The sequence below is a fragment of the Oryctolagus cuniculus genome, chromosome 15 (assembly GCF_964237555.1).
Source record: "Oryctolagus cuniculus chromosome 15, mOryCun1.1, whole genome shotgun sequence".
In the NCBI taxonomy this organism is placed as follows: domain Eukaryota; kingdom Metazoa; phylum Chordata; class Mammalia; order Lagomorpha; family Leporidae; genus Oryctolagus; species Oryctolagus cuniculus.
This window is the reverse complement of record NC_091446.1, coordinates 28,430,560-28,456,298: the sequence shown is the minus strand read 5'-3', so window position 1 is coordinate 28,456,298 and position 25,739 is coordinate 28,430,560. Positions and strand designations below refer to the sequence as shown.

At 40.5% G+C, this 25,739-nt stretch overlaps 1 protein-coding gene and 1 non-coding gene across 22 annotated transcripts in view; both read left to right on the top strand.

Annotated features, from left to right (window-relative positions):
• The window catches only part of BTRC (beta-transducin repeat containing E3 ubiquitin protein ligase), a 224,338-nt gene that overhangs the window by 127,918 nt on the left and 70,681 nt on the right, over nucleotides 1-25,739 (top strand). For 20 of the 21 annotated variants that reach the window (XR_007911097.2, XM_002718665.5, XM_008270376.4 and 17 more), the window contains one exon: nucleotides 11,889-11,978. Coding sequence is in view for 20 of the 21 variants with exons in the window: in XM_002718665.5 (XP_002718711.1) it covers nucleotides 11,889-11,978 (90 nt within the window). In the remaining variant the exon portion in view is untranslated. Of the gene's footprint in view, nucleotides 1-8,944; nucleotides 9,162-11,888; nucleotides 11,979-25,739 lie in introns of those variants that run through there. The other variant, XM_070057355.1, reaches the window with a different exon arrangement.
• LOC127484303 (U2 spliceosomal RNA) lies at nucleotides 14,001-14,196 on the top strand. The gene has a single exon (XR_007911175.2). It is a non-coding gene; the product is annotated as a U2 spliceosomal RNA (small nuclear RNA).

Here is a 25,739-nt window from a genome sequence, read left to right as displayed (position 1 = left end):
GAGATAAGGGAGACACCCTGATAGTGGGATTCTACTTACTCCTCAGAGGGAATGGGATGGGGGTTTTTATCAGGCTGGGGAGAGGTGGCTACTCCCTCTCATCCTCTGACAAATCCTTAAGCACACGGCACTTTTGTTTGCAACCAGCTTGATGTTCTGCACAGGTGCAGTTGGTGCTTTAGCATATCACATGCTCAAAATGGCAGCATTGTTCGCTGGCTACTGCCTCTCCAGTAAAGTAATAATATATTGGCGGTACTGGGCTATTCTGGGCCTGTGGGTGGGGTGCTGTAGTTCCTACTGGGACAGTAGGGGGTCTTTCTATAACTTGGGTCTGAATAGTCCTTGCTCCCGAGATGGATTCATGGTCAGGTTAGGAAGGATTTGATTTAGTGAGTCCCATTCTATCCTGTCTCACTATAAAATAGTTTTGGGTTAATTGTTTTTGCCGTTGTTTCAGTGCCATTCTTGAAAACATATTTGTGGCCGGTGCCGCAGCTCACTAGGCTAATCCTCCGCCTTGCGGTGCCGGCACACCAGGTTCTAGTCCCAGTCGGGGCGCCGGATTCTGTCCCGGTTGCCCCTCTTCCAGGCCAACTCTCTGCTGTGGCCTGGGAGTGCAGTGGAGGATGGCCCAAGTACTTGGGCCCTGCACTCCATGGGAGACCAGGAGAAGCACCTGGCTCCTGTCATTGGATCAGCGCGGTGCGCCGGCTGCAGCACACCGGTTGCGGCGGCCATTGGAGGGTGAACCAACGGCAAAAGGAAGACCTTTCTCTCTGTCTCTCTCTCTCACTCTGCCTGTCAAAAAAAAAAAAAAAAAAAAAAAAAAAAAAAAAAAAAAAAAAAAGAAACCATATTTGTTGGCCAAGGACCTCAATAGACATTTTCAAAAGAGGAAATCCAAATGGCCAACAGATACATGAAAAAATGTTCAGGATCACTAGCAGTCAGGGAAAGCCAAATCAAAACCACAATGAGGTTTCATCTCACCCCGGTTAGAATGGCTCACATACAGACATCTACCAACAACAGATGCTGGCGAGGATGTGGGGGAAAAAGGGACACTAACCCACTGTTGGTGGGAATGCAAACTGGTAAAGCCACTGTGGAAGTCAGTTTGGAGATTCCTCACAAACCTGAATATAACCCTACCATACAATCCAGCCATCCCACTCCTTGGAATTTACCCAAAGAAAATTAAATTGGCAAATAAGAGCTGTCTGCACCTCAATGTTTATTGCGGCTTAATTCACAATAGCTAAGACCTGAAATCGGCCGGCGCCGCGGCTCAATAGGCTAATCCTCCACCTTGGGGCGCCAGCACACCGGGTTCTAGTCCCGGTCGGGGCGTCGGATTCTATCCCGGTTGCCCCTCTTCCAGGCCAGCCCTCTGCTATGGCCCGGGAGTGCAGTGGAGGATGGCCCAAGTGCTTGGGCCCTGCACCCCATGGGAGACCAGGAGAAGCACCTGGCTCCTGCCTTCGGATCAGCGTGGTGCGCTGGCCATGGCGGCCATTGGAGGGTGAATCAACGTCAAAGGAAGACCTTTCTCTCTGTCTCTCTCTCTCACTGTCCACTCTGCCTGTCAAAAAAAAAAAAAAAAAAAAAAAAAAAAAAAAAAAAAAACAACCTGGAATCAACCTAAATGCCCATCACCAGTAGACTGGAGAAAGAAATTATGGGATATGTACTCTATAGATTACTATACAGCAGTAAAAAAAAAAAAAATGAAATCTGGTCATTTGCAACAGAATGGAGGAATCTGGAAAACATTATGCTGAGTGAATTAAGCCAGTCCCAAAGGGACAAATATCATATGTTCTCCCTAATCGGTGACAACTAACTGAGCACCTAAAAGGGAACCTGTTGAAGTGAAATGGACACTATGAGAAACAATGACTTGATCAGCCCTTGTCCTGACTGTCAAGGAACAACGTACTACTTTATTCTTAATAGTATTTTTTTATTCTACTTAATACTATTGGTTGAACTCTGTAATTAACACACAATTATTCTTAGGTGTTTAAATTTAACTGAAAAGTGATCCCTATTAAATATAAGAGTGGGAATAAGAGAGGGAAGAGATGTACAGTTCCACACATGCTCAATCAGACTTGCCCCTAACAGTAGAGTTAGAAACATGCCATGGGATTCCAATTCAATCCCATCAAGGTGGCATGTACCAATGCCATCTCACTAGTCCAAGTGATCAGTTTCAGTTCATAATTGATCATAATGATAGGATTAAGAGTCAAAGGGATCACATAAACAAAACTGGAGTCTGCTAATACTAACTGATAGAATTAAAAAGGAGAGAAAGATCCAACACGGGAAGCGGGATACACAGCAGATTCATAGAATGGCAGATGTCCTAAACAGCACTCTGGCCTCAGAATCAGCCCTTAAGGCATTCAGATCCGGCTAAAAAGCCCATGAGAGTATTTTAGGCATGGAAAGCCAAGACACTCTGGAAAACAAACAAACAAACAAACAAACAAAACCTAAATGAAAGATCTCTGTGAGTGAAATCCCGGTGGAAAGAACGGGCCATCAAAGAAGGCAGTACCTTTCTCTGAAGGGAGGAGAGAACTTCCACTTTTACTATGACCTTGTCTAAATATGATCACAGTTGGCAAACTCAAGAGGCTTCCCTAGCCTTGGCAACTCATGACAAGAGCCTAGGGTGATTACTGATGCCATAAATAAGAGTGTCAATTGTTAAATCAACAACAGGAGTCACTCTGCATTTACTCCCCATGTAGAATCTCTGTCCTTAATGTGTTGTACTATGTGAATTAATGCTATAACTAGTACTCAAACAGTACTTTATACTTTGTGTGTCTGTGTGGGTGCAAACTGTTGAAATCTTTACTTAGTATATACTAAATTGATCTTCTGTATATAAAGATAATTGAAAATGAATCTTGATGTGAATGAGATGGGAGAGGGAGCGGGAGATGGGATGGTTGCCTGTGGGAAGGAGGTTATGGGGATAAAAAGCCGCTATAATCCAAAAGTTGTACTTTGGAAATTTATATTAATTAAAAAAAATTTTTAAAAAAGATATTTGTTTACCCCATCGAATTACCAAAAACCAGTTAGCTGTGTAAATGTAGTCTGTTTCTGAACGACACAGTGTTACTGCTGGACACAGAACAATGAGTGACAAGTGGCTGAGCCACTGACTCACTCATTCTTCATGTCCCTGTAGACAGTTAGAGACAGATGATAGATGTCTGTCTCTGCATCAAATACCAAATATTCTTGATTATTATATGATTATGTAATAAGTCTTGAAATATGAGGTAGAATGAGCGCTTCTTAGTTGTTTTTATTCTTAATTTTCTTTTGATTATCTAAATACTTTGAACTCTATAAATTTTACAATCAGCTTAGCAATTTCTACTAAGAAGAGGCACTCTGGATTTCTTTGAAATTATATACCCATTTGATTAGAATTAGTATCTTGTTGTTTGTTTATTTAAAAGGCAGAGTTGGGGGTTGGGGGATCGATCCTCCATTCGCTGGTTCACTTCCCAAGTGGCTGCAGTGTCCAGGACTGGAGCCTAAAACTCCATGCAGGTCTCCCACATGGGTGCAGGGGCTCAAGAACGTGGGCCATTCTCAGCTGCTTTCCCAAGTGCATTAGCAGGGAGCTGGGTGGAAAATGGAACTGTTGGGACTCGAATCAGTACCTGTATGGAATACGAGTATTGCAGAGAGCTTAACCCACTGTACCAAAACACTGGCCCCTAGAATTAGTATCTTAACAATGTTGAGTCTTCTAGTTGGTGTACGTACACACACATATAAAATATACCCATTTATATGTTTTACATTTTTCTAATTCATGTTTTTCTAATTATGGTAGTTTTCAGTGTTTATTTTTTGCACGTAGTTTGTTAAATTCCTTTGGTATTTAATGTCTTTCAGTGTCATTACAACATTTTTTCATTCTCTATTTATTGCTGGAATATAGAATATACTTGATTTTTTACTGTTGACCTTGTTTCCTATAAGTAAAGGTGGTTTTATTTATCCTTTCCAACTTTTATTTATTTTTCTTGCTTTATTTTAATGACAGTGACCTCTGTTATAATGTTGAATGATGTGTAAAGGGAGCATCCTCAGCTTTTCCCCAACTTTAGAGGATGTGTAAGTCTTTCACCACTAATGATGTTAGTTGAAAGTTTTTTAGATGCTTATTATGAGATTAATTTCCCTTTTATTCCTAGCTTGCTATGGTTTTTGTCATGAATAAATATTTAATTTTGTCAAAAGCTATTTTTAAATCTGAAATTTGTCATATAGTTTCTCTTACCACTCCCCCTTTACTCTGTTAATATGGTAAATAACATTAATTAGTTTTATTAAGAGTTTTGTATCTGTGTTCATGAGGGACACTGATCTGAAGTTTTGTTATTAATGCTGTCAGATTTTGGTATCAGTGTTATGTTTGCCTCATAAAATGAGTCCCGCTCTGAAAGCAGGTTTATATAATCCTGGTGTTATTTCTTCCTTGAAATCTAATAGTAGAGGGGCTGTCGCTGTGGCGCAGTGGGTTAAAGCCCCGGCCTGCAGTGCCGGCTTCCCATATGGGCTCTGGTTTAAGTCCTGTTTGCTCCTCTTCTGAACCAGCTCCCTGCTAATGTGTCTGGGAAAGCAGAGGATGGGCAAGTGCTTGGGCCCTTGCACCCACATGGGAGACCCGGAAGGAGCTCCTGGTTCCTGGCTTCGGGGATCAGCTCAGCTCTGGCCATTGCAGCCATTTGCAGAGTGAACCAGAGGATGGAAGACCTCTCTCTGTCTCTACCTGTCTCTCTAACTCTGTCTCTCAAATAAATTAATAAATAAAATAAATCTTTAAAATCTAATAGAATTCACTCATTAAATCATTCGTACCTAGAGTTTACAAAGGAAGATTTTAAAGTGTAGTATTTAAATATATGTGGAAATAATTTTGATAACAATTTCAATTTCTTTAATAGGTTTAGAGCTATTCATGTTATGCATTTCATATTGTATCACATTGTGTCAGTTTTGGTGATTTGTGTCTTTCAAGAAATATGTCCCGGCCAGCGCCGTGGCTCAATAGGCTAATCCTCCACCTTGGCGCCGGCACACCGGGTTCTAGTCCCAGTCGGGGCGCCGGATTCTGTCCCGGTTGCCCCTCTTCCAGGCCAGCTCTCTGCTGTGGCCCGGGAGTGCAGTGGAGGATGGCCCAAGTGCTTGGGCCCTGCACTCCATGGGAGACCAGGAGAAGCACCTGGCTCCTGCCATCGGATCAGCACGGTGCGCCGGCCGCAGCGCACCGGCCGCGGCGGCCATTGGAGGGTGAACCAACGGCAAAAAGGAAGACCTTTCTCTCTCTCTCTCTGTCCATTCTGCCTGTCAAAAAAAAAAAAAAAAAAAAAACACACCATATTTGTTGGCCAAGGACCTCAATAGACAGAAAGAAATATGTCCCATCAACAGATTTTAATCAATGAATATATATATATATATATTAAACTCCTAGTGTTCCATACTGGACTAATGAAAGGCTTTTTAGGCTGGCATTTGTGCCTGCTTGATGTATCTCCATCATTCTCTGAGTATTTTTCGTGTTTCTATTGTATATTCCATAATTAGTGCTGGAACCAGCCATTTCTTCAGTGATCAGTGGTTCCTTTTTAAGCAGAATGGTGTTTAGAAGCCAAGATTTAAGCACTAATTTTTCTATTACAACTGTACTAATTACAACTATATTTTGAAAATCATGAATTCATATTTATGTTTCTAATTAAAATTTAACACCAAAGGGTTTGTTCTAGATTTCTTCCTTTCTATATTTATAATTCTCTTTTCTAATATGAGAACCCTGATTTGAGGGTTTTTTCCCCCTTTCAGCACTTTTGAAATATTGTTCCCTTGTCTTCTAGCCTACATTGTTTATGGTGAAATGCCTGCCATTATTTATATTGTTGCTCCTGAGTATATAACATCCTTTTTTTCCTGTGTCAGCTTTCGAGATTTTGTCTTTGTCACTGGTACTCAGCAATTTTTACTTTGCTGGGCCTAGATGTTGTCTGCTTTGTAGTTAATCTGCCTGGGGTTCGCTGATCAATAAGACAATTTAAAAAAAAATAAATTTGGGAAGTTTTTGGTCACTTTATTTGTTTCATTTTAGGTTTTCATTTTTTCCTGTTGATATTTTCCATCTGTTTTCTTGTTGTCATCATATCTTTCATTTAAACCATGCTTAGTGTAGCTTCTTTAGAGCTTTTAAGTACTAATACACATTTTAGATTATTTAGGTCATCTCAGGGTAGTTTTTTTATTTATTTTTCTCTTGACTTTGAGTCCCATTTAACTACTTCTTCTCATGTCCAGTAATTTTTGATAGAATAGTAGACACTATAAATGATATGTTGCAGAAATTCTGAACTATTTTTCTTTCCTCTGATTAAGTTACTTGCTGATCATTGTGATCCTGTGGAAGTTGGTTTTACCTTTGTTAAGTCTGGGTGTGTTTTGGTTTTGCCTGTAGTCCTAAGACATACTCTAGTCTGAACTCATGGTCTTTCTCAGTTGTCAGTGGAAAGCCTGGGATGCTTATTAATCCCCTCTAGCTGGGTAGGAATCAAATTCTGAATACTTTCTGCCCTCATGGGCAGAAGTGGGATCCTGGAATCTCCCTTTTCACATGTGTACTTAGGGATTTAGTCGTGTGTTAGAGGAGAATTTAAGTTTTATTTTTTTAATTTATTTGAGACACAGAGAGACAAACAGATCTTCCATCCACTGGCTCACTCTCCAAATGCCTGCAATAGCCAGAGTTGGACCAGGCCAAAACTAGGAGCCTAGAACTTAATCTAAGTCCCCTGTGTGTGGCCAGGGCCCAAGTAGTTGTGCTTCCACCTGCTGCCTCCCAGGGTATATGTTAGCAGGCAACTGGAATTGGAAGCAGAGCCAGGGCTCAAATCCAGGCCTCTGAGGAATTTAAATACATTTTTTGAGGTTTTGTCCATCTATCATGGTTCTCTTTTGTTTTTGAAATTCCTCAGTTGCCAGCCATTGTGTCTCAGTTGTGACAATCCTGACCCCTATTCTCTAATAGCTCCAGCAGAGAGATGGCTGGATAGAAACTGGAATGGCTGGGACTCAAAACTGAGGTGCTCTGATATGGGATGCCAGTGTCTGAAGCAGCAGCTTAAACAGCTGTGCCACAATTCCGGCCCCTTGTTTTTTGTTTGTTTGTTTGTTTGTTTTTTGACAGGCAGAGTGGACAGTGAGAGAGACAGAGAGAAAGGTCTTCCTTTTGCCGTTGGTTCACCCTCCAATGGCCGCCGCGGCCGGTGTGCTGCGCACCGCGCTGATCCGATGGCAGGAGCCAGGTACTTATCCTGGTCTCCCATGGAGTGCAGGGCCCAAGTACTTGGGCCGTCCTCCACTGCACTCCCTGGCCATAGCAGAGTGCTGGCCTGGAAGAGGGGCAACCGGGACAGAATCTGGCGCCCCGACCGGGACTAGAACCCGGTGTGCCGGCGCCCCAAGGCAGAGGATTAGCCTAGTGAGCCGTGGCGCTGGTGCCCCTTGTTTTTATGTACCAAATCTCTTTGTGAAGAATTATAGTTGACCAAAAAGTCAAATTTTTTAAAAATATATATCTATGTTGATATAACCACAAATGAGTAAATAAACAAATGAGACAAATCCCAACTCTTCCTTACATAAGAATTCCAGTTAATAAATGTGATAGAGGGACTAGCCTTGTGGCATAGCAGGTTAAGCCTCTACTTTGGCACTGGCATCCCATATGCATACTGGTTTGAGTACTGGCTGATCCACTTTCTCTTTTTCTTTTTCTTTTTTTTTTTTTTTTTTAAGATTTATTTGTTTATTTGAAAGTCAGAGTTACACAGAGAGAGGAGAGGCAGAGAGAGAGAGAGAAAGGTCTTTCATCGTGGGTTCACTCCCTGGTTGGCCGCAGTGGCCGGAGCTGTGCCAATCTGGAGCCAGGAGCTTCCCATGTGGGTGCAGGGACTCAAGGACTTGGGCCATCTTCCATTCTTTTCCCAGGCCATAGCAAAGAGCTGGATCAGAAGTGGAGTAGCCGGGACTCGAACCAGCACCCATGTGGGATGCTGGCACTGGAGGCAGCAACCTTACCTGCTAAACCACAGTGCCGGCTCTGGCTGATCCACTTTCAGTCCAGCTCCTTGCTAATGCACCTGGGAAAGCATCAGAAGATGATCCCAGTACCTGGGCCCCTGTACCAACATGGGAGGACCAGGGAGACACTCTGGCTCCTGGCTTTGGCCCTGCAGCCATTTGGGGAGTGAACCAGCGGTTGGAAGACAGTTTCTCTCTCCCCTATCTCCACCATCTCCCCTTCTCACTCTGTAACTGCCTTTCAAATAAGAAAATAAAGATGGAAAGAGAGAAGTAAAAAATCCACCAAAAACAGCCTGAAGTTGAGGTAGAAACAGAATATTTGCATACCTTCAAAGTATTTCCCCTGATATATTTAGTCATTCCTAAGGGAAAAATAGTAAGTTTACAGTACAGATCTTAGAAGGCATTATAGTCTTGACATGATCAAGACTCAAGATTAACATCGTAGGGGAGGAGTTGTGGCACCACTTGGGACACCTAAGTCCCATGTCAGAGTACCTGGTTTGAAATCCAGCTTCTCACTTCCAGTTCAGCTTCCTGCTAATGCATACCATGGAAAGCAGTCGTTGATAGCCCAAATACTTGGGTGCCTGTCACCCACAAAAGAGACCCAAATTCAGTTCCAAGCTTCTGTTGTTGGCCTGGTCCAGCAATAGCTGTTGCAGTTATCTGGGAAGTGAACCAGTGGATGGAAGTTTTCTCTATAGTTCTGCCTTTCCTATAAATAAATAAACAAACAAACAAACAAACCTTTACTAAAATTTTTTTTTTAAAAATCTCACAGAAACACTAATGTATGGCCTGATTTGAACCATTGAGAAGGGTATATCGGCTCTGTAGTTTCATACCCAGTGATCACGAGAAAACATCAAGCCAACCCAAACTGAGTGATTACCTACTCAGTGCTCTTCAGAAGTGTTGGAGTCATGAAAAACAAGGAATGACCGAGGTGCTGGTGCTGTGATGTAGGATGCTGGTTTGGCAAGCAGCAGCTTAACCTGGTACACCACGACATTGGCCCCATATCTTTGTTATTGTAAATCCAAACTTACCTTAAAAATTAGGGCTGGACTTTTGACCTAGCAGTAAAATTGCTGGTTAGAACAACTGCATCCCATATCGGAGAGCCTGGGTTTGGGTTCATGCTCTGTTCCTGATTCCAGTTCTTGCTAATACAGACCGTGGTAGGCAGGACTCTGGGAGACCTGGATTCAGTTCCTGGCTTTGGCTGGTCCAGCCCTGGCTGTTGGTGGCATTTGGGGAGTCAGCTAGAAGATGAGAGCACAAACATGTCTCTGTTTGCTTCTCAAATTAATAAAGAAATTAATAATCAAATTAATAAAGAAAAAATTTAAGTGGAATCTTAAAATTTTTAAAAATTGATTCTTATTATGTTATCATAAGGTTTATCTCTTTAATTCCTACATAAGCATTCATACACTGTAGTGGTTCTCAAAGAATATTCCCGGGGCCTGTGCTGTTGCATAATGAGTAAAGCTGCTACCTGCAGTGCCAGCATCCCATATGGTTGCCAGTCAAGTCCCAGCTGCTCCACTTCTGATCCAGCTCTCTGCTGTGGCCTGGGAAAGCAGTAGAAGATGGCCCAAGTCCTTGGGCCCCTGCGCCCCAATGGGATACCAGGAATAAGCTCCTATCTCCTGGCTTCGAATTGGTGCAGCTTCGGCCATTGCGGCCACCTCGGGAGTGAACCAGTCAATGAAGACCTCTCTCTCTCTCATTCTCTCTCTCTTTCTCTTTGTCTCTGCCTCTCTATAACACTGCCTTTGAAATAAATAAATATCTTTTAAAAAGAAGAAGAATATTCCCCAGACCAATAGCATTTATATTTACTGGGGAGGTATTCAAAATAATATATTCTCAGACTCTCTGGGCATGAGACCTAGCAACTTGTATTTTTAAATTTTTTTTCGAAGATTCATTTTATTTATTTGAAAGGCAGAGATAGAGAGCTTCCATCCGCTGGTTTGCTCCCCACTTGGACACTTGGCCGCAACGGCTGGAGTTGCGCTGATCCAAAGTCAGGAACCAGGAGCTTCCTCCGGGTTTCCCATGTGGGTGCAGGAACCCAAGGACTTGGGCTATCTTTTACAGCTTCCCCAGGCCATAGCAGAGAGCTGGATTGGAAGTGGAGCAGCCGGAACTCACACTGGCGCCCATATGGGATGCTGGCACTGTAGGCGGCAGCTTTACCTGCTATGCCAGAGCGCCGGCCCCCTTTTTTTCTTAAAACAACAACAACAACAAAAAATCAAAGCTTAATGTAGAGCTTTCATCAGAATTCTTTTTTTTAGATTTATTTTATTTATTTGAAAGATTGGGGGGGGGTATCTTCCATCTGCTATTTTACTAGTTTACTCCTTAAATGGCCACAACTGCCAGGACTGGGCCAGGCTGAAGCCAGGAGCTTCTTCTGGGTGTCCCATGTGTGTGCAGGGGCCCAAGCACTTAGGCCATCCTCTGCTGTTTTCCCAGACGCATTATCAGGGAGCTGGATCGGAAGTAGAGCAGCCAGGACTCAACCAGTGCCCGTATAGGATGTCGGTGCCTCAGGTGGTGGCTTAACCTTCTGTACTGCAGTGCCAGTCCTTCAAAATTACTTTAAAAGATGTCACCGTTGGTTTTAGATTCATTTTTTTTAGATAATTAAAAAATTTCTTATTGTTCTGAGAAACATTCTCTCCCTGTGTTCAGGTCTTACTGGTTTTGAAGAATTAAATGGAAAAATAACAAAAGTAAACCTTCTGTCAAAACAGTAATTATTGTTTTAAACATAATTATATTCTTTAAACTTACCATTATTAGTAGGTGTTGGTGCAGTGTGGAGCCTACTACATCCATGTCAAATTGCCTGGGTTTGAGGCCCAGCTCTGCTTCTTTTTATTTTATTTTTTAAGATTTTATTTATTTATTTGAGTGGTAGAGTTACAGACAATGAGAGGGAGAGACAGAGAGAAAGGTCTTCCGTCATTGGTTCACTCCCCAAATGGCCACAATGGCCAGAGCTGCGCCAATCCGAAGCCAGGAGCCAGAACCTTCTTCTGGGTCGCCCACAGGGGTGCAGGGGCCCAAAGACTTGGCCCATCTTCTACTGATTTCCCAGGCCATAGCAGAGAGCTGGATGGGAAGAGGAGCAGCCGGAACTGGAACCGGTGCCCATATGGGATGCCAGTGCCACAGGCGGAGGATTAACTTGCGCCACAGCGCTGGTCCCCAGCTCTGCTTCTGATTCCCACTTCCTGCTTATGCACAACCTGGGAGTCGATTGCTCACGTTTTTGAGTCCCTGCCACCGACATGAAGACCGTGATTGAATTCCAGTCTTGCCCAGCTGTTGTGGGCATTTGGGGAGTAAGCCAGCAGATGGAAGCTGTCTCTGTCTGTCTCTTTCTTTTTGCCTTTCTGTCTTTCAAATAAAATGAAAACCAACAAACCAAAAAGATGGCTTTAAAGAATAAAGTAATAAATTTGCCTTTAAAATACGCTACGTACCAACACTGCACTTTCCATGTATGCAACAAAGCCAGTGCTCCTCATCTACTTATACCTGGGCGTATCACTGGATTTTGTGGGCTCTCTCCTTGCTCCCTGTTCCCCAGTTCCTATAAATCTGGAAATTACAGATAGAATCTATTTGTGTGTTGATTTGAAAACTGTATATAGCAGTATTTCAATATCTAACAAACCTATTTCAAAAAAATTCTCTTACAGACTTACAATAGTTGTGCCAGACTCTGCTTAAACCAAGAAACAGTATGTCTAGCAAGCACGGCTATGAAGACTGAAAATTGTGTGGCCAAGGTAAGCAGTATTGCTCATTGATATATATTATACCACATCATCACAATGCTATGTTGTAGGCATCTTTTCTCAGTTCCATTAAAGACTATTGTATTTATATTTAAGAAAAGAGTACAAGCAGGCACTGTTTTATCCTGAGCAGATTGCAAGTTGGATTCCCCATTTGGTCAGGTGCAGCAGAATCTTTTGATTATATATCTGCTCACATTTGAGACTGATTCAAAATGTTGTCTGGCATTAGTTATAGGATATCACAGATCAGTAAGATTTGTATGAGATAATACACAATTATTTTTATAAATTTCCCAGTTTTTAAAGTGATTCAGTATAAAGTACATCCTTGCAAGAATTGTGATATATGTTTTAGAAAACCCAATTGTTCTATCATTTTTGTTGATTGAGTGAGTGCCTTTCAGTGATCTTGATCCGAGTGGACAGGTTTGTGTAGTCATGCGTATGAGTTACCTCTTTCACGTGTAAATGTGTGCCCTGTCTGTAGCCTGGAAACAAAAGCAACCTTAAGTATGAGAGATCTAAGGTTTTTCATTGCCAGTCTTGACAACAGTAATTTACTTCCTGTAGTTCTGGATAATGGGAGGGCCAAGATTAAGATACTTGGCAGGTTTCCAAGTACTTAATTTGGAATTTTGAATTCAAGTTTCAGCTGTTTTGATTACTCCAGGAGTAAGTAAAATTCAATGTGGGCTCTGTTTCTAGAATTTTACTTATCTTCAAAAATATTGCCATTACAACCATTCAGGTATTTATCCCTGTGACAACATTCCAAGCTTTGACTATTCGAAAGTAATCTATTGGGCCGGCGCCATGACTTAGCAGGTAAGGCTGCCGCCTGCAGTGCTGGCATCTCATATGGGTGCCGGTTCAAGTCCCGTCTGCTCCACTTCCGATCCAGCTCTCTGCTGTGGCCTGGGAAAGCAGTAGAAGATGGTCCAAGTCCTTGGGCCCCTGCCACCTGCATGGGAGACCCGGAGGAGGCTCCAGGCTCTTGGCTTCGGATCGGCACGGCTCTAGCCATTGCAGTTGCAGTCAATTGGGGAGTGAACCAATGGATGGAGGACACCTCTCTCTCTTTGTCTCTCTCTGTAATTCTGACTCTCAAATAAAAATAAATAAATAAATCTTTAAAAAAAAAAAAAAGAGTAATCTATTGTATTACCCATCCAGGCCTACAGTTGCTTCACTGTCACATTAGAGCCAGAGCTGCTGTCATGTAGTCTCTCTCCTTTGCTATAAAAATCCAAGGATAGTTTTTCTTAGTCCATTTGGGCTGCTATAACAAGAATACCATAAACTGAATGGCTTATAAACACAATAATTTACTTCCTGTAGTTCTGGATAATGGGAGGTCCAAGAATAAGATGCTAGCAGATTTGTAGTCTGGTCCTTGCCTTACTTCATAGATGGTACCTCTTGTTACATCTTCACATGGTAGAAGAAATCAGCTAGCTCTCTGGGATTTTTTTTAAAGGTACTGACTCCATTTTTGAGGGCTCTGCTTTTATGAATTTTGGGAGAATGTAAACATTCAGACACTAGCAACAACAATATTTTACCTTTTTTTTTTTTTTAAGATTTATTTAATTTACTTGAAAGGCAGAGTTATAGAGAGGAAGAGGCAGAGAGAGAGAGATCTCTATCCACTGGTCCACTCCCCAAATGGCCACAATGGCCGAAGCTGTGCCGATCTGAAGCCAGGAGCTTCTTCCAGGTCTCCCAAGTGGGTGCAGGGGCCCACGGACTTGGGCCATCTTCTACTTCTTTCCCAGGCCATAGAAGAGAGCTGGATTGGAAGTGAGCCAGCCTGGATTCGAACCTATGCCCATATGGGATGCCAGTGCTATAGTCTGGAACTTTAACCTGCTGCGCCACAGCACCAGTCCCTATTTTACCTCTTAAAACATGCATTAGTCTCTGGGCCTACTTAGCAACTGAAAGTATATCATACAAAATAAAGCTATTGGAGTTGTATGAATGTCAAAATTTATTAATAGTTATAGTTTGATCGCTTCTCGGCCTTTTGGCTAAGATCAAGTGTAATAGTTATAATTTGAGAGGTAAAGTGCGTTAGTTAAATTCAAATGTCAATAATTTGCTACAATATGATATAAATTATATATGTTTAAGTTGTCAGTCACGATTAGCAAGTGCTGATTGACCCTATCTTCTATTTTGCATTTGTACGTGGAGGCAGCAGTACTGTTACTTTGGCCTTTCTCCTTTATTGCCACACTGCTTTCAACTGCATTACAAGTGGATGACTTCTGGCTAAACAATGCAAAAATCTTAGCATGAACACCAGTCCAAGGACAGGGTGACAATTTTAATGAGTTTCATTGAGAGCTGGCCAAGTGAGCATCTGTTCCTTTTGTTTCCCCGATCTCTGTCAGCCAGGATCTCCACGATGCATAGTTGCTGTGAATCTGTATGTTGTGGAGTTGGTTGGTTTGTTCTCCTACCCTTTACTTCCGCAGTGATAGTTAGAAATCTTCTGGCATCTGGCACAATGGCATAATTTCTTCATGCTCTTGGGTGAGAAAATAAGTTTGCTCATTGCTGCTCATCTGTATGTTTCACTTCTCCCATATGGTGACCCTCTCATCCCGTTCTTGCTTATTTTAACATTATTCTGACACCTAAATCCTTTCATTGTCCCCTTAAATACTCTAATGATTTATATCACTTTCTGTTGGAACTCAGCTAACTTCTTGGTTGCCTTTTATTGGCCTATACTCTGTCTGTGGTTCATTGCTTCAGATCTGAGCCTGATAATAAGTTGATCAATGGCAAAAACATGTTGCAGAGAAAAAATTTCTTTATTGTAATAGCCTCCAGTGAGGTAACAATAAACAGGAATAGTGACAAGAGTTCCTTTTTTTTTTTTTTTTTTTTTTTAAGATTTATTTATCTGAAAGAGTTACACAGAACGAGAAGTAGAGGCAGAAAGAGAGAAAGGTCTTTCATCCACTGGTTCACTCCCCAGTTGGCCACAATGGCCAGAGCTGCGCTGATCTGAAGCCAGGAGCCTCTTCTGGGTCTCCCATGCAGGAGCAGGGACCCAAAGACTTGGGCTATCTTCTACTACTTCCCCAGGCCATAGCTGAGAGTTGGATTGGAAGTGGAGCAGCTGGGACTCGAACCAGCCCCCATATGGGATGCTGGCACTACAGGCGGCTGCCTTACCTGCTGAGCCACAGTGCCGGCCCCAAGAGTTCCTTTCTTTATTTACATGTGTTGTGTGTGTCTCATGATTCCATATTGTTTCTCTTGGCCTCATTTATAGCTTGACCTTTGAAAGAAATGGCTTTCCATTATTTTTGTAGGTGTGCACGTGTATCCTTATTTTCTGTTCTTCACCTTTAGCCCTTAACTGAATGGATTCCATCTGCTGCATTGATATGACCAAAGTGGGTTTTTTTTTTTTTTTTAATTTAACTTGATACAAGTGTTTGTTGTTGATCCAGATTGTGCTCCAATGTGACTTGAATGTCCAACCATCTGCATGCGAGAGAGACTGTAATATAGTGATACCAGCAGTTTTTATCTTCTGGTTCAAAGCAACTGAATTCTGAAAAAGAGCGACTTTGGTGTGGGTAAAGATACTAGAAGTTTTATTACTGAGTACTGTTTGTGTGAGTTCTAGAGAAGATGTCAATACCAATTATTTTCTTAAAAGCAACAATATTGTTAGGTTCAGACCCCTTTATTGCTTTGTTTAGGACTTCCTTGCCAAAAGTTCCCATTATAGAAAGAGTATCCACTAGGCCTCTCTGGAATACAAAAAAAAAAAAAAAAAAAAAAAAAAGCTGTAAGACAAACAGCCACTCTAGATTGACAATAATCTTCTGACTCTTTACCTTGAAAAAAGAAGCCTAAGAGAAAATCTAAAAATAAAAAATGAGGGGTGTGTGTGGGTGGTTCATTTTATCAGTATAACTTAATCCAAATAGCATTTGGAGTCATTGAAATGTCTTAGTTTTTCAAACACCTCTCTTCTAATTATAGCTCTTTAGTTCATAAGATTTGTTTTTGGAACAGGATGAGCTCTGTATTTATTGTAGCTTTAAATGGACTGTCATTATTGACTGTCAACATTGTCTTTAAAATCTATAATCATGTTGTGCCTAATTGTCATCCTTTGCGATGTTTTTCAATTGTAGAGAAAACTAATGTTAAAAACTGAAGAGCATTAATGTTTTATTATTATCTTTTTATTAACTGCATTAAAATCTTTTGAGATTTTCTGTTTTAGACATTTCCCTAATTTGCCCTTATACACACACCCACACACATGTATAAACACGTACAGTTAAAATTGAGTTTTTGAGTACGTTTATCTATATTTATGGCCCAGATAGAAGTGCTGCCTCTTTATGTTTAGAAAATAAACCCCTTCAGTATAGCCTTTCATAGATGCTCTGTATCTTTGTTGTTGCTTTATTTTATTTTTTTTTTTACTTGAGACTAATAATCTGTTTGAAACTGTGAGACAGAAAAATGTGATGTTCCTTTCCACTCACTCCAGATTTTGATAGAAGACTTGTTTTATTTATTTCCAAAATTATATCCGCAGGAAACAAGCTGTTTAAATTCAGATTATGCTGAAGCAAAATGGTCCTGGTATGAGAAGCAACGTGCTGTTTTACGAGCACAGAGTCCCTTTTCTCATAACTGATTGATAGTAAATATTTTCCTGAAGAATTATTGCCAACCATGAACAGTGCAACTGTTTCACTTTTTTTCCATGCTACTTGCTGTACCAGCCATTGTCGGTAATTAAGATCTACAATTCACAATGCAGACGTTTGCACTTCCTCTGGGTCTGCGCTATTTATAAGGCATTTCAGCTGTTCAGAGTTTCTTTTGAGTTCTAAACTACATGTTAACAGGCTTCTTTAATATACTGTTCCACAAGTAGCATGTCAGATGGTCCATTCTTCACATAGGCGCCTGTCAGGTCTAAATGTTAGCTCTGTGGAGAACGTACTCAGATTTAACCATATCATTGAGGCCAATGGTTGGAGACACTCTGGAGTATAACATGCTACACAGTAGTTTCTGCTGTTTCAAAAAGCAGAAATGAAGCTCAGAAAATTGTCATTTGAATGTAATATGTTAATTGGGTTCCAGAGGTTCTAAGAAATACACAGTAAAGTGAGTTTTCCAAGATCACTTTGAATTCATGAGAGAAGCAAGGACCTTTCTTATGGACAAGACTGCATATGTTTGTACAATAAAAGATAAAAAAATGCATTCCGTTCCAGATGTGCATAATGCTGAGAATCTAGACAAGGAGTCAGCACTGGGGCACAGCTGGGTGGGCCAGATATCGGACACCAAAAGGCATCAGTACACTGATTGCACATTTGTTGTATAACCAGCCTCAGGAACCCTCGGAGCATATGGCATTGATGAAGAAAATGTAAAGAGAAATCTGGATCTGTGTTACAACTGGTAAAATTCAAACTATTTTCAACCCAAGAGAAAAGTCCAGACCCCAGCCTCAAGTCCTCACGGACTATGTCCTAGGATCACAGTAACTGCTTGCATGGTCTCTTTGCTACCGGCACTCATTGTTCAACATACGAGAAAAAAAGCAAGAAGCTGAAAGCTGTCAACAAAGTGTGTTTAAAACTTTGCCCGGAGAGGGGATCAGATGGGTGGTTTTGAAGCCCGAAGTCTAGCACATTGATTGCGCGCATTGGCCGCCAGCTTCTCCAGCAGAGCGATCTGCGCAGAAAGGACACCAGTTTCAGTGCTGGTGCTCGATGGCCCTTGAATACACACAGAGCTTGTAAAAAAGCCATCGCAAGGCAGTTTTATTTGCCAAAACCTAAAAGTTTCTGTAGTTCCAAAGAAATACAAACTTTTCTTCCTCAGCGAACTCTTTATGAACCTGTTTTTTTCTTGTAGCAGCAGTGGTTCAGCTGTTGGGAACCGCTGATCTGTCTGGCTGAGACGCTTCAAGATGCTAGAACCTCTTCATGTTTCTGCCAAGCTGGGGAGCTAATAAGATCAGGTTTGGCTTTGTGAATTGATCTAGATCAGCATGAGATGAGCCCAGTCAGTGTCTTCCTCAGTGAAAAAGGAAAGGTTGGGAGAAAGAGAGGTGAAAGGAGAAAGTTCTTCATCAAGAATTGACTGCAGTGTTGCCTGCTGATGCATGTCGGATCACCCGCTCGGAGAGATCACATGGCTTCTCCAAAAGTCAAACGATCAATTCGCCTCGTTTTGGCTCTGTACTTAATGCACAAACAGTGCGATCTGCGGGGCTGTAATTGCATTGTTAGGGCCAAGGAACAAGCCTGTGCCTTTTCAGCAGACAGCTGGCAGGGAGAGAGGCATGTTGTTAGGAAAGAGAGAGGCAAGGCAAATAAAATTACTGCTAACGCTCAGAGATCGGCAGGAGTCCTACTTGCCTAATCTTACCGGTGGGAGCAAGCGGCTGTTGTAATCCAATTATAGCAGCATAAGCAATTTGTTAGACACTCCGCATAATGTAACAATTTCCCAATAAACTCTGACTTGTAATAACGTCGGCAAGAGTCCGCATAAATCTGCCCGAATGGTGGGGGCTGGCGCGTTCGGCTGGGGGCTTGTAATTGGCGCCATCAGCACGTTTTGCGGAGTGCAGTATGGTGCAGTCTTTTAGTGCAGGAATTTTAAGGAGAAAAGCATGGCACACGTTTCTTCGAAAAAGAAAAGTGGCCATTAAAAGGGGAGCAGCAAGAAGGGCATACTCTTGCCTTCACATTACCTAGGAATCTTAGAGTAGAAAGAAAACAGGAGGAAGCCATGTTTCCTTCTAATACTAAAGAGGGGAGATGGAAAGAGTGTGAATCAGTTAAATTCTTGTATTTAAAAGGCATCTGTTTCTATTATATCTGCTTTATCTAGCCCTCTAAATGCTTTTCAGGCAGCAGTTAGCTAACATTTTTACAAAATGTTAATAGCTCGAAGAGCCTAGAGTGCCAATTTTAAATCATTTTTCTTCTGGAGTTCAGCATTTTCTTTACAACATGAAAATACATTTTCTTTGTGCTCAGGACAAATCTTGAGTATCAGACCTTTCTGCCCAGTCCTTCCGTCTGCTTTAAGTCTTTACTTACTGAAGGCTTTACAACCCAGCTTGTTTGTTAGCTGGCTTTTCTAGGCTGCTTATTTTCTAATTTTGAAATACATCGTGAATATCAGCGACACTAGGATTAGTAACCAATCTTGTTGAAAACTTACACTGTATAAGAATAGTCTTATTTAAAAGTATACCTGTGTGATCTTTATAGAAAACATTTTGATTCCTAAGTAATAAAATTTCTATTTTGTAAAAATATTTGTTTATGGAGAAAAATAGAACCACTTTTATTTATTGATTAGCAATTATAATCACAGGTTAGGATTTCTTATTTATACAAAGTATAGGAGGCAAAGAGTACTTATAGATTGGAATTAATAGAGGGATTTTCATGCTGAGTATATAAGATGTTACCTACTTTCTTACACCACCACAACCCTTTATCGCTATGTAATTTGTGTCAGAACCAAGCTTCTCAAATAGGAACTGGATTCGTGAAAATATCCTGTTGCCATGTGTATTATCACAGTAAATATTCACTTTGAGTGTTAACATTTCCATCTACTGAAGCAAATGCTGCCATGTTTAACTGGAGCTGCATCAATAAACTGCAGTGCCTCTAATAAAGCCACTCAGTGTCTGGGTTTAACTAATGGCTGATTTTCATGGCTTTGACAGTGAGCTGTGTGCGTTATTTTCTCCTGATATTGTAAAAATAATGAGAGCAAATTAGAACAATCAGTTTACACAGATAGCTCCTGATTGGAGGCGATGGGCAATATGGCAGCAGGTAATCCATCTTCGGGCTCCTGTCACATTAACTTCAGCAGTGTGAAAAGATCAGGTGGGGTAAGCAGGGATCCTGCCCAATCGGAACACTGAAATTAATGAGAAGAGCATTGTTCTGTGATCAACCTTTTAATTAGCAAGACTGGAAATGGAGGGAGTGATGAAGGCAACACCACAGCTGCACAATGCCAGGCACGGTTTCTGTAAATGGGAAGAAGAAAAAAAATAATCTGTGGTTGTTTACATTACCCTTTTCTTGCTGCCAAGCGCTGTGTTTCCATCCTAGAGCTCGCTGATTTACGGACTTTTAAGAGCTACTATCTACTCTCCAAAGTGATACCACAAAGCATAGTTGATGAATACCTAGTTGGCAGACTGCAGATCTGTCAGGGGTCATTTAGGATTTGGTCCCCAGCACCCTGTCTTTGGCATCGTACTCTGGGTCTCACAGTTTGACTTTTTAAAAATCAGACAGCCATAGGAAGTAAATTTTAAAAGTTCTGCCTTGTCAGCTTCCCCCTGCTTCATCCCTCCAGTGTAGAGTTTTCTTTACAAGCAGCGTGAGGGTTCTCTGGTTTGGAGCGCTTCTGTCACTTTGAGTTATTCAATAGAGGAGCAAAATCCAGGCATTAAGCTATGGCATATTTAAATTGTATTCCTTTCCTGGTTCTGTTTATTAGGAAATTTGCTGTTTTGTTTGTTTTCATATTTCCTGTGCCACTGACTTCTCAGCTTTGGGTTGTGTTATTCCAGTTTATACAATTGAGAATGGAATATCAATCAAGTGTGGAGTTTATAGGAGAAAGAGGAACAATAACCTATGCAGTAACTGAAACTAAAAGCTGATTCATCCATTTAAAACTCAGTTATATGAAATTGTAACCTTATTCATCCCTATCATATTGGAAAAAATGGCATAAGGCCATGGAAAACATTAATGAGCTAAATTTTCTGTACCAAATCAGCTCCTATTTTCTAGACCTTTTTGGAAGGCTTTAACGTTGGGTAAAGTATATGAGGTCATCAAGGTTTGTAGTTTTTCCTCTTTGTACCTTAAGTTTAGTGACTGACCATAACAGCAAGTAATATAGTGTAGGCTTTGCAAATTCAATTATCTTTCAATTCAGATTATCTTTCAAAGATAAAATAAATTTTTATCTTGATGTGAACAATTAATTGACTTAGGCATATTACTTAAAGTAGTAATATATAAAAGCTGGTTATCAGATCCCTATCCAAATACTGTATTAATAGTAAGAACCCTAAGTATAATTGAAAATATTTAGGTTAGCTATAAGGTGATCTTTTATCATCATAGTAATAGGATTTTTTTCCATATTTATGACTCATGTAAATTATACATATCATATATAACTGTCTTGCCCTGCAGCTTTTAAGATAACTGTGTTTTCACAAACTTGAGTTTCTAATATTATGGCTATGTGCAAAACTCATAGAACATAAACACCTCATTTCGCATTAATACCGTTTCCTTATTCCCTTCCACCAAAAATCTCCTTCATACAGCTCAGGATTCTGTCTGAGCAGAAATGTGATTTTTGTTTATTTTATTATTTGATAGTGTATTTTTCCTGAATATATTCATTTAGCTTCTATGCATCAGTATTTTAGCATCAGTAACTTAATACCAAATAGTGTCTAGGACTCCACCCCCACACACTTTCTTTAAAAAAAAAAAAAGAAAAAAAAAAAAAACTCTAGTGCTACCATGGATATTACTATTTTAAAGTCCACTTATTATACTTTCACAGGACACCTTTCTCCATTTCTTCATCTGGAAGACAGATTTTGGGTTTTTTTTTTTATTTCAGTTTTTTATTTTTAAGTCTTGAACTTTTATGGATTGTTGTAGCTGTTCATAGGTGTAGACATTTTCTTCTCTCTTAGTTTAAGAGTTTCAGAAGCCTGGTCTCATAAACTGTTTGTGGATAAATATGTCCTTACTCATATGGTGTAAAAAGATCACTTACAAAGCTTGTGAAACCTGATTCCTGCTTTTGAACCTTTCAGCACCCATGAGCTCAGGATGCATACATGTAAAGTTTTATTCTTGTGCCGGTGACTTCAGCTTGTAAGGCAAATGAGCTATGAATTTAAATGACTCTTCTACTCTACCAAGTTTCTGTAAAAATGAAATTGTATTTTCCCTTTGTTCTTTGAGTTTGGCATTCCATCAACTTAGTTATCCTGCCAGTATTTGATCCTGTTGATAGTGTTCTTATCCAAAACAATTTGCTTCTTGAGATCAGTGTTAAAATAGATGTCACATTTTTGAGAGAACCTGTTGTTTTTGTTTATACTAGGAATCCCAGAAATGTCCAATTGACTTAATGACCAAGAAAATCTCTTTTAAATTCCTGAGTGAACTAAAATTACCAAGTCACCTTAAATTCCACTAATCCTGAAGCTCACCATTGGGTTTACCTTAGAGAAATTTTTATTAATCCTTTGGTACTCAGCCAGAATACCCCTACTTAATGTTCTTAGATATGGAACCAGTTGAATCTATGAGGCTTTTTTTTAGATTTGGGATATGTTCTCATCTAAAAAAAATCTTAATTTCCATTTTCTTTCTCATGTATCTTCAAAATGGAAGACTTCTACCTTTTTTTCCTTTTCTCTTTTCAATTTTCTACTCAAAGTTTGAAGAGTAAAAGAGTAAGTTGAGCCCCTGTATTCAGGTACAGTTGTGTTAGGTATATGTTGTTTCACTCCTTATGTGAACCTGATGAGATGGACAACACTCTGAGAGAAGTTTTCACATTTTTACGTTGTAGAGTCAAGTTTTGAATCCAGATCTGTCTTCCTAGTCTTTGCTCACCAGATTGCCCTTCCAGTAGTGTTTGGAGGTCCCCTGTGACTTCCCTACCAGGAGACTTGTCTCCCCTAGTGTGTAAAATTTATTATTTAGAATTATTTAATTTCTGTAGCACTTCTGATATTTAGAATTATTTAATTTCTGTAGCACTTCTGATATCTAGCAAATGTTATTTCCTCCTCTTCTCCTTCCTCCCATTCTTAACTGATTATAAAATACCTTGATCAGGCTGAACTGAGCCAAGTACTATGTTGAGAAAGCTTAACTCTTTTCTGGGTTTCCTAGTCAATAATTCTGTATAGCTTTAAAAGCATACTCAATGATAATCACCTTCCTTGTAAACACAGTAAACAGATCTTTAAAGGATCTGAGATGACTTCACGGCTCCATGTTGCATGCTTGTATGTATGAAATGAATAGACAATATTAAACAACTGGTTCCAGGTGGTGACTCATACCTTAGTAATTAAGTTTTAGAAGTTATTCTGGAAATAGAGATTTCATCCTATTGTCTGTGTCAGGATCTGCAGTATAATATAGCATGCATTAATAGTCCTTTTATGCCAGAAGATCTATTTTTCCGGCTTGAACTCTGTTTTTAATTTTGTCAGTTGAAAACAATGTCCGTTAAGACTTAATAACCCAGGTTTGTCTGATTACATGTCAGTAAATATTTTTATATTTATTATATTGCTTGCAGATGGTTTAGTGACTGTGAAGATGAGTGTCAGGATTTTTTTTTTTTTTTAAGATTTCTTTATTTGAGAGGCAAAGTTATACACAGAGAGAGGGAGAGACAGAGAGAGGTCTTCCGTCCATTGGTTCACTTCCAAGATGGTTACAATGGCCAAAGCTGGGCCGATCCAAAGCCAGGAGCTTCTTCTGGGTCTCCCATGTGGATGCAAGGGCCCGAGCACTGGTCCATCTTCCACTGCTTTCCCAGGCCTTCAGCAGGGACCTGGATCAAAATTGGAGCAGCCGGGACTTGAACTGTTGCCTATATGGGATGCCAGTACTGCAGGCAGAGGCTTAAACCACCATGCCAGAGCACCATCCCAAGTATCAGGATTTGGTTGGACTTTGAAATCTTCTGTCTCACAGAGGAGACTTGGAATGGGAAAGAGTGAATAAGAAACAAGTTCATTAAAAAGAAATCAATAAAAAGAAAAAATAAAAAGCAAACAGCCATCAATATTTTTGGTATATATATATATATATATATTTAAGTCTCTAGGTATTCTCTAATGGAAAGAGTAAAGATTTTTGACAGTTGAGGGTAGCATACATTTTCTATGCAAGAAGTACTTTTTCACATGGAACATTAAGATCTTGACAAATGGGACCGGCGCTGTGGCACAGTAGGCCGAGCCTCTACCTATGGCACTGGCATCCTATATGGGTGTGTCCCAGATGCTCCTCTTCCAATCCAACTCTCTGCTAAGGCCTGAAAAAGCAGTGGAGGGTGGCCCAAGTACTTGGGCTCCTGTACCTGCTTGGGAGACCCAGAAGAACTCCTGGCTTCTGGCTTCTGACTTCAAATCAGCCCAGCTCCAGCCATTGTGCCATTTGGGGAATGAACCAGCAAATAGACCTTTCTCTCTGTCTCTCCATCTCTCTGTCTCTAATTCTGCCTCTCAAATAAATAAATAAAATCTTTAAAAAAAAGAAATCTTGACAAACAGGAACATTAAAATATTTCTAGAAGAATGAATATAAATTGAATTATGGTTTATATCTCAAACGTTGCTTCTCTAAATTAATCCACAATTTCTAGGAATATCCAAGAGCATGAGGAACTTAGTTATATGAATATTTTTTTAAAAAACCTGGGAGCAAACCAAAAGGGAAATATAGAAAGAAAACCATGTTTAAAAAGAAATGGTTCCTACAGTGTTAACTATGGAGTCTGTAGCGTGACTCTGTAATGGAATATCATGGCAGGGGGTATAATACTGTAAATAAGATGAATATGCCACTTGTGGATTAATGGGCAACCCAAAGAGTGGCGTTATTTACATCTATGTGTGAGGTTCATTTTCAGTTTGTGTATTTTCTCCTATTGTTTAGATTGGAGTACTTAAAAACCTGACAGTTTAATTAGAAAACTTTTTTAAAAAACTGTTATTGTGGAAAATCTTGCTTTATATTTTATTTTTGTGAGATTAATTTAGTGTCATTTTAGCCTTTAAAATTGATAGATTGAGGTTTGTGGAGGTTTTTTATTTTGTTTTCTGAGGATAGGAACTTAAGGAGAAAAGGTAGATTTCTGAAATTCATTAAACCTGTGAAATGGAGATTTTTGAAAATTTTAAAAAGATTTATATTTATATTTATTTGAAAGACAGAGTTACAGAGAGCCATGGGAGGGGGGATCTTCCATCTGCTGGTTCACTCTCCAAATGGTTGCAACAGCCAGAGCTGGGCTGATCCGGAGCCAGGAGCTTCTTCCAGGTCTCCTACATGGGGGCAGGAGCCCAAGGACTTGGGCCATCTTCTACTGCTTTCCCAGGCCGTAGCAGAGAGCTGGATCAGGAGTGGAGAAGCCAGTACTGAAACTGGCGCCCATATGGGATGCTGGCACTGCAGGCAGCAGCTTTACCCACTAAGCCACAGTGCCGGCCCCTTGAATATTTTTTAATTTTCATTTATTTGTTTTTATTTAATTGAAAGGCATAGCTACAAAATGCCATAACAGCCAGGGCTGGGCCAGGCAGAAGTCAGGAGCCAGGAACTCCATCCAGGTCTCCCACTTGAGTGGCCAGAACCCATGTACTTGAGCCATTGTGTGCAGCCTACCAGGAACAAAGTCAAGGAGCTGAATCAGAAGATGAAGGTGCAGCTGAGCCCAGGTACTCCTGCTTCATGGGACGCAGGTATCTTAAGGGGCAGCTGTAACCACTACGGCACAACACCCACTGCTAATATATTTTGTTTTTGTTTTGAAAAGATAAAGAGTTAAGTAGATGCCACATGGATTCATAGATTATGATTGATTCCATTTGCAGTGATAGTTTTCTGCATATGGCATGCTCTTCAGAAGTTT